The sequence below is a fragment of the Castor canadensis genome, chromosome X, assembly GCF_047511655.1.
Source record: "Castor canadensis chromosome X, mCasCan1.hap1v2, whole genome shotgun sequence".
Taxonomy (NCBI): Eukaryota; Metazoa; Chordata; class Mammalia; order Rodentia; family Castoridae; genus Castor; species Castor canadensis.
Window position 1 is genome coordinate 47,271,521 of NC_133405.1, and position 17,849 is coordinate 47,289,369.

General features: G+C 39.1%; 1 protein-coding gene across 5 annotated transcripts in view; it reads left to right on the plus strand.

Annotated features, from left to right (window-relative positions):
• The window catches only part of Morc4 (MORC family CW-type zinc finger 4), an 88,608-nt gene that overhangs the window by 44,578 nt on the left and 26,181 nt on the right, over positions 1-17,849 (plus strand). For 3 of the 5 annotated variants that reach the window (XM_074064438.1, XM_074064435.1, XM_074064437.1), the window contains 3 exons: positions 6,742-7,435; positions 7,750-8,033; positions 8,340-8,426. In XM_074064438.1, coding sequence (XP_073920539.1) covers positions 6,742-7,435; positions 7,750-8,033; positions 8,340-8,426 — 1,065 coding nt within the window. Of the gene's footprint in view, positions 1-6,741; positions 7,436-7,749; positions 8,034-8,339; positions 9,348-17,849 lie in introns of those variants that run through there. The other 2 variants (XM_074064436.1, XM_074064439.1) reach the window with 2 other exon arrangements.

The window sequence follows — 17,849 nt, forward strand, 5'->3', positions numbered from 1 at the left end:
AAACCGGAATAAAAATAAAAGGTCTAGGGGGCATTGCTCAAGAAACAGAATGCTTGTCTAGCATGCTCCACACCCAGATTCAATCCCCAGTACCACAAAAAAAAAAGCTAGAACAACTGTACTGATATCAGACAAAATATGCCTTAAAACAAAAATGTTACTAGGTGTAAAGAGAGGCGTTTCCTAATGATAATATTACTTAAGAAGAGCATTAAACCCAATCAAACAGAAGGAAGGGATAAGGATTAAAGTGGAAATGAAATAGAGAATAGAAAAACAATAGAGAACACTGGTGAAACAAAAAGTTGGCTCTTTGAAAAGAACACCAGAAATTGAAATTCCATATACATCATTAAATAAATGATAAAATAGAAATAAATAAAATTATTTAATTTTATTTAAATAATTTTTAAAATAAAGTATTCTGAAATGACTTTTACATACTGAAAACTACAAAATATTGTTGAATGAAATTAAAGATAACCTAAATGAATGCAAAGACATTTCTTATTTGTGGATCAAAAGATTTAATATTTTTAGTTGCTGCTGGAGTGGCTTAAAGTGGTAGAACACCTGCCTACCAAGTGTGAGGCCCTGAATTCAAACCCCAGTATCACCAATTAAAAAAAAGGTTTTAATATTTTTAAGATAGCAGTACAGTATTCCCAAATGGGTCTATAGATTCAGTATAATCCCTTTAAAACATGTCAGATGGCTCTTTTTGCAGTAATCAACAGCCTCACCCTAACATTCATGGGGGAGATACTAGGAATGTAGAGTCATCACAATCTTGAAAGAAAAGAAGAAAGTTGGAGGAGTCACACTTCCCTATAGTATTCTCCAGTAAAGCTACAGTAATCAAAATAGTGATACTACTGTAAGTTTAGGCACATACTTCAATGTAACAGTCAAGAAATACACCCTAAAAAAAGAAAATGAAACTGAAACAACAACAACAAAAGAAATATACCCTGTTACGTTTGTGCTCACTGGATTTTTGGCAAAGATGCCAAAGAAATTCAAAGAGGGAAAAGAATAGTCGTTTTGAACAAAGAATATGGGGACAACTGATACCTCAATGCAAGAAAGTGAAATTGGATCTCTGCCTCATGCTGTACAGAAAAGTTACCTCAAAATGGTTTACAAATCTAAATGTAAAAGCTAGAAGTATAGAACTCTTAGAAGAAAACATAGAAGTAAATCTTTGTGACCTTGGATTAGTCTATAGTTTCTTAGATATAACACAAAAAGCTCAAGGGACAGTGAAAAATAGTTGGTTTGCACAAAAATTAAAAACATTAGCACTACAAGGACACTAATCTAGTAAGTGATAGGAAGCTGAAGCAGGAGAATTGTGAGTTTGAGGCTAGCCTGGCTGTAGTGAGAACCCCCATCTCAAAAAAGAAAAAGAAATGAAAAAACTACCCATAGAATGGGAAAACAACTTTGGAAATTATACTTAACAAGGGATTGTAATTCAGTATATATAAAAACTTTTAGAACCCGGGTGTCCATGACTCACACCTGTAATCCTAGCTACTCGGGAAGCAGAGATCAGGAGGATCAAGGTTTGAAGACAGCCCTGGGAAAATAGTTTAAGACACCCTATCTTGAAAATACCCAACACAAGGGGGTTGGGGGGAGAGGGAGAGGACAGGGGGGTAGGGGGGTGAAGTGGCCCAAACAATGTATGCACATATGAATATATGAATAAAAAAATTAAATTAAAAAAATTTAAAAAAAAAGAAAATACCCAACATAAAACAGGGCCGACAGTGGCTCAAGCGGTAGGCCTACCTAGCAAGCATGTGGCCCTGAGTTCAAACCCCTGTACCACCAAAAAAAAGCCCTATTATAACTCACTAATAAAAAGACAAATTAAAAATTGGCAAAAGGAGATATACAAATGACCATGAAAAGATGCTCAACGTCACTAGCCACCAAAGAAATGAAAATCAAAACCACAATTTCACACACACTAGGATGGCTATAATCAACAAGATGAACAATAACAAGTGTTGATAAGGATGTGCAAAATTGGAATACTCATGTATTTGATGGTATAAATGCAGAATGTTGCAGCTGCTTTGGAAGAGTTGGCAGATCTACAAAGTGTTCAATATAGAGTTACTATATGACTTAGTAATTCCACTTCTCAGTGGAAATTAGAAGACTGAAAGTGTATAGTCATACAAAAACTGATCTGATTATGTTTATAGTAATATTGTTCATAGTATCCAAAAAGTGAAAGCAATCTAAATCTCTATCATCAACTAATAATTGCATAAATATAAAATATGAACTATCCATACAGTGGAATATTGCTCAATCATATAAAGAAATTTTAATAGTCATCTTTTTGTTACTATAATGAAATACCTAAGGCTGGGTAACTATTTTTTTTTGTAGTACTGAAGTTTGAACTCAGAGCCTAGTGCTTGCTAAACAGATGCTCTGCCATGTGAGCCATGCTCCCAATTTGAGGCTGGGTAACTTTATAAAAGATTTATTTAACTCTGTTCTGGAGGCTATAAGTCCAAGCAGGTCTAGTGAAGGCCTCCATGCTGACAGAGTCCTGAGGTGGTACAGAGCATTTCATGGCAAGAGACAGGGAACATGCATGTGTCTACATCTACATCCTCTGCTTTCTCTTTCTCCCTCTCCCTCCCTCCCTCCTACCCCCACAAGTACATATACATATAGCCACAAGTATTCAATTGTGGGTACTCTGTCTTGATGGCCCTACCTAATCCTAATTACTAACCAAAGAAAATATTTCTAAATACCATAGTTAGATTAAGTTTCCACCTTCTTAATATCATACAGTGGGAATTAAGTTTTAACACATGAACCCTTAGGGGATTTACTCAGCACCAGTGAAATACTGATACATGCTACAATGTGAATTAACCTTGGAAATATTATACTAAGTCAAAGAAACCAGTCACAGAAGCCAAATTTATAATCTCAGCTATTTCAAAAAGATGAAACAGGAGGATCACTTGAGCCCACAAGTGATCAAGGCCAAGTTCAAGGCCAATATAGTGAGATCCCATTTCAGAAACAGCAACCCCCCCTCAAAAAAAAGACCACATATTTTATCATTCTATTTATATGAAATGCCTAGGATAGGTTTGCCTATTGTAGATATATAGAGACAGAAACTATATTAGTGGTTGCCTAGAGGTGGTCAGGTTTATATAACTCTCGAAATATACTAAAGCTGGTGAATTACACACTTTAAAACAGGTGAATTTATGGCATTTGTTTCTCAATAAATATATTTTAAAATGTGTCATCTGGAAGGAGTATATATGCACTGAAAAGGAGTCATGTTTTCTGGTCTCTATTCTTGCTCATCATTGTGCCTTAAACATCATAGGAAATGTGTGGAATAGATGCATAAAAATGAGATATCCTAATTTAAATATAGCATTCTCTCTGTCTTGGTTATTGAAGTACTAAATTGATAGTGGTTAAATATATAAACTTCTCAGAAAGCACTTTGAAGGAGCAGAAGCATGGTGTACGTGTATTTTTGTCAGAAAATGTGAATACTTAAAAGAGAAAATAACTTAAAATGTACCTATAAAGTAACAGTGGAGAAACTCAACAAAAATAGGAAAGAAAATGAGAATATACCATGTAATTGGAGAAGAATTTCTAGGATATAAAACCCCTAATTAATCTTTACTAAATGAGTGAATGTAGATCTGGTATGAGAATCAATTCTAGAGGGAAGAGCCAGACATACTAGAGAAGAATAAACCAGTAAGTAGACTTCACTGATTTTTCTCTCATTTACATAATAGTTCTTTTTTGATTGCTACTTATGTGAAAGTTTTGTTGCCCCATATTCACATAGCACAGTTAATGAAGCTCTCTTAGGTCAAGGAGGTTATATTTTTATATTTTAGTAGGGTAATTACAGTGCACACCCATCTACATTCACACACATCAGGTAGACTGTGATACATGTTATAAAAGAGTACTGACAAGTGTTATAAGAATTCAGAAGTAGAATTTGATCTGGATTTATACACGCAGTGTTAGGGAGGAGAAGGCCATTCTGATCAAAAATAGCATCATGAGAAAATGGGGCAGTTTGGCTGGTGTTTCTGAAGAGAGATAAAATTAGGTCCCAAATTATGTCACTTACTAGCTATCTTGAGAAGATTACTTAACCTCTGCCTGAACATCCTTTTCAATTGAGATAATAATACCACTTACCTCATGGTTATTGGGAGAATTAGACAAGACAATACTTGTTAGTCACTTATCACACATTTACACGTCTGTGTTGTAGGGAGCAACAAATAAAGGTTTTAAATAAGGCATACTATAATCCAGAGTAACACTTTAGGAAGATTGGTTTAGCAGTGGATGATCCAGAGAGGTAATGAGAGCTTGAATTGGAGTACTGATAGTGTATCACTGTATAAAACTCTATGAAATTAGTTTGTTGGTATTAAAGCAAATAGGAAACATAGGAGATGGGACAGGTTTGAAAGTAAAAATGAAGTCAGTTTTATATATTCTACATTTGAGGTAACAGTGGGGCCTCCAGGAAGAAATGTGTAATAGGCAGCTGCACATTTCAGTGCTGGCAGTCAGAGTTTAGGACAATGTGAGAGTTTTTGCTTAGAGGTTGTAGCCAAGAAGTTGTATGGGATTCCCCAAAAGACGGAATAGGCTGGATGTGGTGGCTCAAGCCTATAATCCTGGCTGCTTGGGAGGCAGAGATTGGGAGGATCTCAGGTTGAGGCAAGCCCAGGAAAAAAGTTCATGAGACCCCATCTAAACCAAAAAAATTTGGATGTGGTGGTACATGGCTATCATCTCAGCTACACTGTCTAGGCCAGCCTGGGCATAAAAGCCAGACCCTTTTGAAAACAGTAAGGGCTGGAGGTATGGTTCAAGTGATGGAACGCCTGGTAGCAGGCACAAAGCCCTGAGTTGAAAACCCAAGTACTGTCAAGAAAAAGGAATATATGGTTAGTTAAGGATAGACCCCTTAAAGTCGGAAAAATGAAGATAAGCAAATCCTAAGACTTTAATTGCCTTTCATAAAACTTTGTTATTACTATATTTTATATGTATATAATAAGGGTATATGTAAATAGATATACACATATTATGTGTGTACCTTTCAGTCATTCCTGCCAACTGATTGTTTTACTGTCTTATTCGGTACCAGAGCTAAATAGACATCCATAGTGCCCCTTACACATGTTTAAAGATGGATACATTTGTATTTCTCATAGATCTATTGGGATAGCAAGCAGCTTTATTTCTGAAGACTATACAGGCCATTATAAGAAGCTAAGATTTGAGATGTCTTGCAGATGCTCTCAGAAATTGCAGAGAGATGTGGGCAGTTGTGAGGAACTATGAAGTAGCTAATAAATAACATGCCTGATCCTCTCTCATTGAAAGTTTGAAAGTTGATTTTTATCTTGAAATTTCTTAATTATCCATAGAGAGGGCAGAATAATTACAAGGACATCAGTGGGCTTCCTGTCCTGCTGCACAATATAAAATAGTCTATAAATTTTCTGGCACCAGTTGTTTAGCTCCTTAAACTGTTAGTGCTTACAGCAGCCAGAAATGAAAGGTGATTTAGGGCAGTCATCCTGGGGTTCTCTGAAGAATAGAGGAAATGCAGGTTTGTGCCTCCCCTATGGGATTTCTTGATCATAATGGGGAAATGAATTGACCTATTCACTTTCTTTGTTTCTGACTAGAGCCTTGTGTTTTAATTAACTTTTACAAGTGAATAATAGGCAATAGCTATAATCCAGTTGGCTGGCAAAGGAATTGTATGGTGTTCTGTTGCAATATAAAAATGTGCGTAAGTCTTTGATACTGGAAGGTTTTGTGACACTTTAAAATTAACGAGCTGACTTTATTCTCTGCATACACCACTAGGATTTTTATGACATTTTTTGTTCTAGTCTTGTTTTGGGGATTTTGCATACATGTTTTTTGTTTGTCTTCTTTACTTTCATTTAGGAAACTTTTAAGTAAGGCTGGTTTCAAATCCATTTTTAGACTTTTTACCAAGGCCAGACTAGTCCTGTTTAATCTGGCACTTGAGACCATTCAACTTTATCTCTCCCTTAACACAAATTGCTGTTTCAGCCAGTTGCATGAGTAAAAAGGTTGAGGCTAGTTGGGGGGAAGTTAAAGCCATTGTACTTGTCTGTTACTATAATGAAATACACGAGGCTAAGTAACTTTATAAAGAAATATGTCTACTTAGTTCACAGTTCTGCAGATTCAAGGGTATATAACCACTATCAGCTTGGTTCTGGTTAAAACCTTATGGGTAGATGAGATCTTGGTGGTAGGTATTTGAGATGAAGAACTCACATTTCCAGATAGGAAGTCAAGAGTGCAGCACAGGAGTCAGACAGGGTTCCAGGGTTCCTCTTTTATAACATCTTGTTCTCATGAGAACCCAGTACCCTCAGTGACCTAACAGCTTCCCACTAGAGCCTACATCTTAAAGGTTCCACACTACATCTTAATATTACCACACTACGGACAGCTTCCAGCACTTAAACACTTGGGGGACAAGCCACATCAAAACCATAACAGATATATACCTAACCTGAAATAATCTGTGTGAGTAACATCTAGAGGCAGTTTTAACATGAAATTTGGGGAGGGACTCCATAGGATAAGAATATACTTAATCTGTATTGTGACAACTAATAATTTAATTTCCTCTTTTTGCAGTAAGTACAAATGGATTGTAGGGGAGGAACCTATGGAGAAACGAAGAAGGCTACGGAATGAGATAACAACATCTCCTCTAGATTATTCTATGCCTGGCTCTTACAGGAAGGCAGAGGCAGCTGTTGCCTACTCAGAAGGGGAGAACAGCCATGATAAATCTAGTTCTGAGAGAAGTACACCACCATACCTTTTCCCAGAATATCCAGAAGCAAGCAAGAATACAGGGCCAAACAGGGAAGTTTCAGTTGTATATCCAGGGCCCCAAGACCAGCGCCAGGGGTCCCTGCTTCCTGAAGAATTAGAAGATCAGATGCCAAGACTGGTAGCAGAAGAATCTAACAGAGGTAGCATGAACATAAACAAAGAGGAATTGAACAAGGGACCTTTTGTAGCTGTTGTTGGTGTTGCAAAAGGAGTTAGAGATTCAGGAGCTCCCATTCAGCTAATCCCTTTTAATAGAGAAGAGTTTGCTGAAAGAAGAAAAGCAGCTGAATCATGGAACCCAGTGCCCTATTCTTCTGTGGCGTCTGCTGCAATCTCTACTGCAGCCACCAGGGAGAAAAAAAGAGGCCACGCAGAGAGTGGAGGTCGTAATATGCCAAAGATTAAGAACCAGAGAGAGCTGGAAGAATTGAAGAGAACCACAGAAAAATTGGAACGTGTTTTGGCTGAAAGGAATTTGTTCCAGCAAAAGGTTTGAGTAACACCTTACTTCTAGGAATAAGAGATCATTGTAACCAAGGGCCTGGGATGTTGGTGCTCTGATCATTTCATACTATGAGGTCTTTAAACAAAATGTGTCCATTGAACCATTCTGTGTTACGTCTTAGATTGAGTGAACCCTAATGGGCTTCCCTCCTGTATTTTAGGACTGAAAAGAGATTTACATTACTAGAGAAATATGTATAATGGAATTACAGGGTAAATATAATAGGGACAATTTTTGGCACTCTCTTTTAGCATTCAGTAGTTTATGGGATCATTGAATTTCTGTTTCTTGGACGGCAGGTGGAGGAACTGGAACAGGAGAGGAATCGCTGGCATTCTGAATTCAAGAAAGTTCAACGTGAATTGATGACCTACAGTACCCAGGAGACAGAAGGCTTGTACTGGAGCAAGAAACACATGGGTTATCGCCAAGCCGAATTCCAGATTCTGAAAGCTGAGCTAGAAAGAACCAAAGAGGAAAAGCAAGAATTAAAAGAGAAACTGAAGGAGACACAGACACATTTGGAAGTACTGCAGAAGGCTCAGGTCTCCTACCGGATCTCAGAGGGAGATGACCTAGAAAGGTTAATTACTAGGGTTTAGTTAACCAGCTTGTGAGTGCTAATGGGAAGCATGCCTTAGGACCCCCAGTTACTGGTCATAGATAAAGAAGGAAGCCTTAATTCATAGGCCGCCAAATATTGAATAATTGCTTCTCAGAAAGCTACAGCCAATCTTCCTATGCTTGGTGGCATTGTGCTTTCTTCTCTTTCTAGCTAATGGAAACATAACTGGAGTAATATAGGTCCATTTTGAGGGGGCTTCATTTTATCCTGTTGGCTAATGACTTCATATCATCTCTTCTCCTACCCCCTCACTCCATCATACAGGGCTTTGGCAAAGCTTACGCGGCTGCGTATCCACGTCAGCTATCTCCTTACTTCTGTCCTCCCTCACTTGGAGCTTCGTGAGATCGGGTATGACTCAGAACAAGTGGATGGTATCCTGTACACGGTGTTGGAGGCAAATCACATACTGGATTGAGCACCACACTATATTATATACTGTCCTCTTTCTCTTTTATGTCTGTGAACTGTATATACTCTTTTCTACCCTTCTCTCCCCTTCTCTTCCCTTCCCTTCCCTTCTCTGCACCTCCTTCCCTTGCCCTCATGTCTGTCTGTCCCTCTTTCTGTCTCTCTCTCTCTCCTCTTTCCCTTTGCCCTCCCTCCCTCATTCTCTCCTCTCCTTCTCTCTGTCTCTGTCTCTCTCACACATTTATGCCTTATATAGAGAGTCTTTGAGTAAGTCCTGGCTCTTAGTCTGCTTCTTACTCAGTTTTTTTGTGGAAAAAGAGGCCAGTTAAAGAGTGCAGGAACAGAAAAGCAATAGTCACCAAGTTAGGTGACCAGAAAGCTTTAATTTTAATGGCCTAGATATTTGGCCTATTTCATATCCTTTCTGAAATGGTTCATACTCATTTAGGTTAAATCGGTCAGCAAATACTGGGTCCAATGTACCTGGTGTTTTGGAATAAGCTAAGATGTATAACTCATGGTTTCAGCCTGCCAAGGTTATAACGATCTAGTTAAAAACACAAGACACACCGAGTTAGCTTACTATATACAGAACTGTATGATATTTAAAAGTGAACGTAGAAACATGATGTAGAAGATCTGGAGGAAGAAGTTTAAAGAAAGGTGTCACACCAGAAATGGGACCTAAACTAAAGCTTAAAGAATGAGTATGATCACACTGTTAATGATTGTTGTTTCTTAGGTGGTAGGACTGTGGTTGGCATACTTTTCTTCTTCCTATCTTCTTGCCTTTTTCAAATTTTCTATAATATACTTGTTATTCTTCTTACATTGGAAAAAATAAATCATTTTTTAAAACAAGTAGGTTTGGATTTGGGTTCAAATGAGAGAGACTGTGTGAAATTATAAAGTAGTATTATATTTATAATTCATGTTAAGGTTAACATTACCTCTGAAAGAATAACATAAAGATACAGAAAAATCCAGAATGTGAAAAAGGTGTTTGGTAGGTTAAGTCATGACGTACCTACCAACCCACCCAGCCCCTAAGGTATCTTCATTTTTAAATATGTGTCACTACATTGTGGAATTACAGGTAGTGGGGAAAGTATTTCAGAATATATTACCTACTCTTTAGGCTATTATGAGGGAGGGGTAGACCTCAGAGTATCCAAAGTAGTAAAACTTATACTCTAGTAAATGGAGATGATTTATTAATTCATTGCTTTATTATATTTATATAGCACATACTCTCCAAAGAGTTCAAACTACTCCTCAAGGGACACTGAACAATGAACACATAAGATATATATCTACAGTGAAAAATAGGAAGTAGAAGATAAAAATTACAGGAAGGTAGGACCAAGCAGTGGCAAAAGGATTAGTGAGTCCAGAGGAAAATCTTGGGATAGTCAATCTGTTTTCCTCTGCATATTTACTTCACAAGGCTTTCCCAAGCATGTTTTATCTCCTTTGAAAGAAACCTCCTCATAGATATTCCAGTGAGATTGCAGGGAACAGAGGAGGGCAGATATCCCCTGACCCCCCCTACACTCCACCTCACCTCAGCTCCAGCTCATGCATGATTAATTTTCATGTTAGACATTTGGATCCAGATATTCAGTGCCTCAGTTGTCTACATGGATATATTACTGAAGAAAGGGGAACACATTCAGCTGTTTTCTCATCTGAGGGTTTGGAGGGGATTCAGCTTGTGTGAGTGAGCATTGGATGATTGAGGGGGCAGGCAGTGGGGCTTTAAAAGGGAAAAGTGGAAATTTTTAACTCATATTTACTAGTTTTTACTCTAAGCCCACTCCCTTGACGTATGTCCTGTCAGCCTAAGTTTTTGATCCCACACTGCATTTTCTAGCAACAGTTATCTGTGAGTCTATTCACGTTAGTACCAGAGCTACCACTTTATTACTTATTTACTATGAAATCATTCCAGCATGAGGTCCCTTTAACTTGTGCTAAATACCACCATGGAGAGATTGAAAAGTGTCTCCTGGCCTTACCAAGGGTCCTTACGTAGGATAGACACAAAGGCATTGAGAAGAAAAAAGTAGGTCCCCCTCCCCCCCGGCTTTCCAGTTAAATTAATGTAATCATAATTCTCCTTACAGATGTCTCTCTCACAGTTGCCTTTTAACTCCATGATCAGGATTTATGTCCTTATTACCTCATGCCTTAGTAATGAAAAAAAGTTTTTGACAATACTAGGATTTGAATTCAGGGTCTCAGGCTTGCTAGGCAAATGTTCTACCATTTGAGCCACACTCTCAGCCCTTTTTTTGCTTTAGTTTTTTTCTAGGTAGGGTCTCACACTTTTTGCCTGGGCTGACATTACAGCATGATCCTCCTACATATACTTCCTATGTGTCTGGGATTATAGGCCTGAGCCACCATGCCTGGGTTGTTTGTTGAGATGGGGTCTTGCTAACTTTTTGCCTATTGCTAGTCCTGATTTGCAGTCCTCCCAATATCTGCCTCCCAAGTAGTTGGGATTACAGGTATAAACTACCATGCCCAGCCCTGAAATAGATTCTTAACTGGCCTTCCTTGACTCTCATTCTGACGCCTAAGTCGACCCTATTTAATGTCACTAAATCACTATTAACAACTTTTATCAGATCATGTCTCTGCTTTAAGGCTTGTTAGTGCTTACAACTGCCAACCAAATGCAATACAAATTCCTTAGCATGGTGCTCAAAGCCCTTTGTGGTTTGACTTCAACTACCCTATGTAGACTCGTCTTCCAATGTACCAAATACAAACTGTATCCCATCCAAATTGAATTCTTTTTCAGTTTCTAAGCACACTTTTAAGATTTTCTCCTGCACCTTGGCTATTCCATTCCCTTTACCTGGAATGTTCTCCCTTATCACCTTTACTTTGGTTCAAATGCAAACTTTTTTCAATATAAATTCTTTTGATTAATCAGGTGGCATGATATTTCTCTTTGAACATTTTAAGTTTTTTTGTCACTTACAAGGCTCTTATCTCAAATTTCCTGGTCCTATGTTCCCTATTAGAAAGCTTCAGATTCAGATCGTTAACTGCCTACGTGACATTCAACACTTACACATCCCACAGATGTTTCAAGTAAATCATGTCAAAAATAAACAGTGACTTACCCCAGGACTGTTCCTTCCCCACAATTTTCCTCATCTTAGAAAAATTGCATTTCCTTCCACCCAGTTGCTTAAGCTAGAAACCTGGAAGTCATCTGTAATTTTCCTCTTCTGTCATCCCCCACATCCAGTTTGTCAAACAGTCTGTCAGTTCTATTTCCAAAGTCTATTTTGACTCCACTCACTTTTGCCACAACTACCTTAGTCCAAACTGCCATTATGTCCTATGGATTATAACTCCTAATGGCAGACCTTGGGTCAATTCTTGTTCCCACAATTGTCTTAACACTGAAGACATTGTGACTTTAGAAAATATAAATCAAATCATGTAATTCCTCTGCTTAAAGCCAATAAATGACTTTTCATTGAACTTAGAGTAAAATCCAAACCCCTTACAGTGCCTACTTTTTGTACTTTTATCTCAGTAACCTTTCATCATTTACCACTTTCTCCTTGCTCACTTGGCTTCCCACTGAAAAATACCAGTCTCTTACTTACCTCAGAGCCTTTACTCATACTGTGCCTTCTCCTGGACATTCTTTACCCATACTGCTCTTCTGTACTGCTGTGTTTCCAGTCTTGGTGTGGCTAGCTATTCTTCATCCATCCTCAGACATGACTTCTTTTTTTCCCCTGCCCTACTATCCTCTGTTTATAATTTCTTTCAATTCACATCATTTCTCACAATTTATAATTATACACCTGGTCAGTTACTTTCACTCATTTAACAAATATTTATTGGGTACCTGTTATGTGCTGTATGATATATACTGTTGAACACAATACGTATAGTCCCTATTTGTCTCCCTTAATAAGTTCCATGAAAGCAAGGGCCATGCCTGTCTTTGCCAACCATTGTATCCTCCTGCTTATCATAGTACCCAGGATATAGTAAATAATCAAAAAATGATTGATAATGAATGAGTTAATGGTGGAAATTGTGTTTTGTTCATATCTCCATCTCGATAATCTAAACTATTCATAGAAGGTATTGGATAGATACAGTATGAGAGAGGTAGATTGCAACCCTGGGCATTAAACTCTAAAAATGAAAGACTGAGACAGTAATTGCTACAAGTTATAGGAGGGGGTCACTGAGTGAATGGCCTAGTGTTTCTCTTTTGCTAATCTTTGATATGAATAATTAGAAAGACTGCCAAAGGAAAATGAGTTTTATTTAACCAGAAACATTCTGAGTAGTATCAAAAGGACACTCCCTAGCATGCAATTCTTAAGTACTGAGCACTACGAAATAAAACTGTGAGAAGACTGTACAGACAAGATCTTGAGAGTAAGAAGTAATAGAGAAAAATTCTTTTTCAAGAGTGTTGATAGTTTATTTCAATTGAAAAAAGAAAGATCTGCCCCCAACCAAAGAACAGAACAAGTATCAAGGAAACGGGTTTCAGGCGCAAGGTATATACTTGTTACGTGGAAAAAATATGCAGCTAGAAGATGACTAGAGAACTTGTGGCACCAGGGAGCAGAAAGATTTGTTTGTCCATGGTTAGTAATTACAAATTATCTAGGCTAACAATTTAAGGCAGAGACTTGGTTCCTAAGAGCAATCTCCAGATACGACATCTTTCAGTAGTACTACATTAATGGAGAAGCATAGGGCTTTGCTCAGGAATGCTGGGTGTAAGCTCAGGCTAAGCCAAGTGTGATTTCACCCCTAGAAATGGCATGCTTCATGACATGGACAGCCGCAAATCATGATTTAGATGGGAACCATACATTCTGAATCAAAAAGAGTACAGGTTAGGATAGTAAACTAAATAACTGAATGAACTCACTGTCAGTTCTAGGTATATGAAAGCTTAGTCATTGATACATGAATAAAAAATTTTTTTGGTATTGAGGATTGAACCCAGGGCTTTGTGCACACTAAACATATGTGCTACCACTGAAATATCCCCAGTCTTATTTTCTAATGGAAAATAAAATCTGCAGAAGAAACTTGTCATTACTCAAAATTTTGATGTGAATCATCAGAAATTCCAACCCACTTTTAGATAAAATAGCACAAATGTTTTGGATGCTTTCTACATGCCAAACACGTTCTATACATCTGCCCATTGTGTTCTCAATTAGGTAAGAGCTGAGGAAAGTGCTCCCCAAAAGGTCTAGTTTTCCAGATAAGCCCTGAAAACCTGTAAGAATTAGAAAGCTAGTGGTGTGGGGGTGAGGGCTTTCCAGTTACAGGGAGTATTATAAAGTCACAAGACAGTGGGGTGTAAATACAATACCCAGGAGGATGAATTACCCAGTTTGGAGCATAAGGAACAGAATGAACCAAGGGCTTGAGGTAGGCTGTGTTAAACCTGCTTAACAATGGGACTTTTGGGTTTTTTAAAAGCTGTACTTGGGGCGTTGAACTCAGGGTCTCTTACTTGCTAGGCAGGTGCTCTACCACTTGAGCCATGTCCCCAGCTCAACAATGTAGCTTTTGGAGTTTGCAAATTAGGAAGGTGGCTTTTGAAATCTCCCAAATTGTGCCTAGGTTTAGGAAGTTACCCCAGTCTTCAATTCCCTTGAACTGAGTGTTTCTCTAGCTGTGGACCCTGATGAATCAAGATTCTGTTCCACCCCGAATACTTGTACACCTGAATAAAGGTAAAAACCATCCCTTTTCTCTCCAACTTCTCATGTCAGAGGTCCTGGCTTCTATTAATAGACTCTTAATGAGTTGAAACCTATCCAAGGTCTTTAGGTTACTTAAGATTTAGGGAAAAAATCTTGAGAAGTTTTGGCCTGGGAAAGACTCTTCCTCTAAGTGTAGATTCAGACCCCTAGTAGAAAATATACCTGTCATCTGTCCCTGTGCCCCAAAAATGCACACATTTTGGTGTGAGTGACACTACCCTTTAGGTCACCAGTATGCTTACATAACAGTTAACTATTTGTTAGAATTTATGCAATGATCATACTGAAAGACAGATAATGCCATTTTACCCGGGAGAAAACTAAAATGTAGAGAATTGAAGTGGCTTTCCCAAAGTGTCAAGGCAAAAATCCAGATGCAGAATTTTCTGACTCTAGAGCCCAAGCTCTTTGCCAGTTATACCATTCGATGAGTCTAGTCTTTCCATAGGAAAATGCTTAAAGTCAGCCCACACTAATAGGAATTTATAATGAAGAGCTTTCCATAATCCCACACAATGTTTAACTGTCCTCATGATCAGAAAATTGTTTACTTATGTAACAAATATTTCTCCAAACATGGAAATTCATTTCCTCTTGACTGGGTTTTTCACTCTGACTGTTGGTTGGCAACTTTCCTGATATCAAAACAGTCATCAGGATCTTATTCTTACACTCCAGGAGGTCTTGGACTTGTTGGTCTCTGCCCAGGGTGTTCTCACTGGCTCCTTTGAACCCCCCTCCCCAGACAGTGCTGAGTTGGACAAGTCTTGGAGAATGAGAAAGTGACACTTGAGAACATGTTGGTTTATTATTACACACAGAGGAGTAAAATTAACCATAGAGGTTGCCTCTGGACTGACCAACGGGAGGATGGCACCCCCTTTTTCATCCTGTCTGCCTTTTTCTTGACTTCTACCTTGTCTCCTCTTTGAAGCTGTTGAGTTATGTAGTTGAAGGGTGTCTATGTTACCAGAGAAGTTCCTTTGTCCCCCAGATTCCATAGTCTGTTGTCTGAATTGCTGTTCTAGTTTTCTAAATCCATTGGCTTCATCTTTTATGGCTCCTTAGAGCTAAACTAAGAAACTAGTGAAAATTCTAGTGTCAATGACTGATCTGTGACTGAATATTTCTCTTCCTAGAAAATTACTTGATTTTTAAATCAAGGCTTTTAGTACCTTTAATCCAAGGCAGTAAGGTCTTTACAACATCATCAGATATCCCTCGTGAAGGATGCTGATCCATCCCCTTGCGTTCCACTGGGTAATTCCAGAAATAAACAATAAACGGAGGCAAAGAAGCTGCAAGGAATACCTTCCCTGTGTGTTTTGGGGGCAATTGGCCTTTCTCCTGAGCAACCCCTACAGAACTTTGTCGAATATCACAGACTGACAGTGCTGTTGGAGAGCAGGAGCTACCACTCAAAGGTTGGTTTTGCCTGCCACACCACTCATTTGGCATCTAATGTCACATACTCCCTACCATCCTCTTAAAAGATACTTCAGTGTTATCTCTACAAGATTATGAGTGTTTGCAAGCAGAAATTTCTTCAAAGTCCTTCTAGGAGGTCACTTGTGAAGTGGTAAGAGTGCCGGTCTGGAGAAATGAGACTTTAGGGATGACAGGAAAGGAGTGGGTCTCTCCTAAAAAGAACCTGATGGTACAGCACCTGCTTTGCGAGTATGAAACCCTGAGTTTAAACCCCAATCCCATCAAGCAAAACCAAAAGAAGGACCTGATGATGTATGCTTATATGGTGGTTTCCTGCTTTGTCCAGCCCTAAGACACTCCTGCTTGCCATCTGGAGCAGTGGGGCCTAGAGCAGGGAATTGTTGGCAAGAGTTAATAAGGAATTTCTGAATGCAATTCAGGAAAGTGGTGGGCTGTGGGTAGGAGAGGGTGGTCAGATTATTACCTCTGTATAACTGTATAACAGCCTGTTAATCTTTTATCAGTGATCACATCATAGCATATAGTGAACATAAGAGAGAGATAACCTGCTGGACTTCCTGTTTGAGGTTCCTTTCCCTCTTGAGATAACAGAAATTCTCATCAAAGCCAGTAGCCGCGTGGGCAGGGAGACCAGGCTGGGTAAAGGCCAGGTTTCAGCCAGATGAGGAGGAGCACATGACTTCCCAGCCTAGAGCCTCTGTGTCCCAGAGTGGGCAGTTGCAGACATGAAAGAATACCCTGTCCGTGTGCTCAGGGCTGAGTGGGAGGGAACAGTTGACCCTGCAAGGCCTCATTTGCTCTTCTTTAATTTCTACTTGCCCCAGAAATTTCTAAAGAACTGCCCAAGGGAAGGATGTAGAGGAGGAGAGGCTGAACCCCAGGGCAGGGTCACTACTCTCTTAGAGTATCTTAGGGGTCCTGTGATGCAAACTCAAACAGGTAATAGCTTGGCTGTCTGATCTAGCCCTTTTTCCTCCATAGCACTACTCTTCACCCTTTTTCTCAGTTTCCCATACTACTGCAGCTGCAGGAAGCAGTCTCTTCTGATCATCCTTACCCCTTCCAAGCTCAAATATTGAGATCCTCATCTCATATGGATTGAGATTTAAAGGGACTTATATAAATACATTTCTCAGCCCCTGACACCTCTAAAGTTACTTTCTTCCCTATCTGTCTGTATTCTGCTTTGTATATCACTTTTCTCCCCTAGATTACCTGTTAGCTTCTCCAAGGCATAGACTTTACATTGTTCATCCTTATCATCTTCACAGCCTTTATCACATTGCCTGACACAGAGTAAGAGTTCAGTTAGTGAGGTCTGACTGACTGGAGGGCTTCATGGCTCGTTGAGTGGCTGATTGGCTGGATGAAGATCTTCAGAACATTGGAGCTTACCTTTCCACTAAGCTGGTTTTGGTCTCCTCACCTCCATTAATGATCACTTAGCAGTGTGTCACTAGGGCCTCAAGGAGAAAAACATGAGTCATGCTATTATCAGAGGAATGAAGGAGGGAAGAAACACCTCTCCTCGTGCAAGGGTCAGAGCCATGAAGTAGGGACCTAAGCACAATGACCTTCACTGTGCACTAGGTCATTGGTTAATCTAAATTACTTTATGATGAAAGGAAATGGCGGGGGCGGGGGGGGGGGGAGCATTGAGAGCAGTTCAACTTAGGCCCAGACTCAGAAAGATTTCTGGGAACCTAGAGCAAGACTTTTCTTGCCCAAAAGGATCAGTGGCTATTTGTCAGATCTGCCCTGGCTTTTCTAGCTGAGAATGAGCTTCTAATTCCTTCCATTGAAACTTCTTAGATTAACAAAGGAAAGAAGAACCCCCCAGGCCAGCCTCACCCTAAGACAAAGGGAAGCTCTGTGCCCTACTTACCTCATGAGCCCTTCTATTCCAATGGCAGACAGGGAAAGGGAGTCTGTAAGAGTTTGAAGAGCAACAGGCCCTCTTGTACCTTCTGAGACCAGAATCCCAGACCCACATTGCTATGGGAAGAGTGTCTAAGTTTATAACCAGACACAGACATTCTTAACTCAAGGGATTTTACTTACCTCTCTGGTCCTCCATTTTTTCTTCTGTGAAAAACCTACTTTATTGACATATTTGGAGGATTCAGTGAAGTTG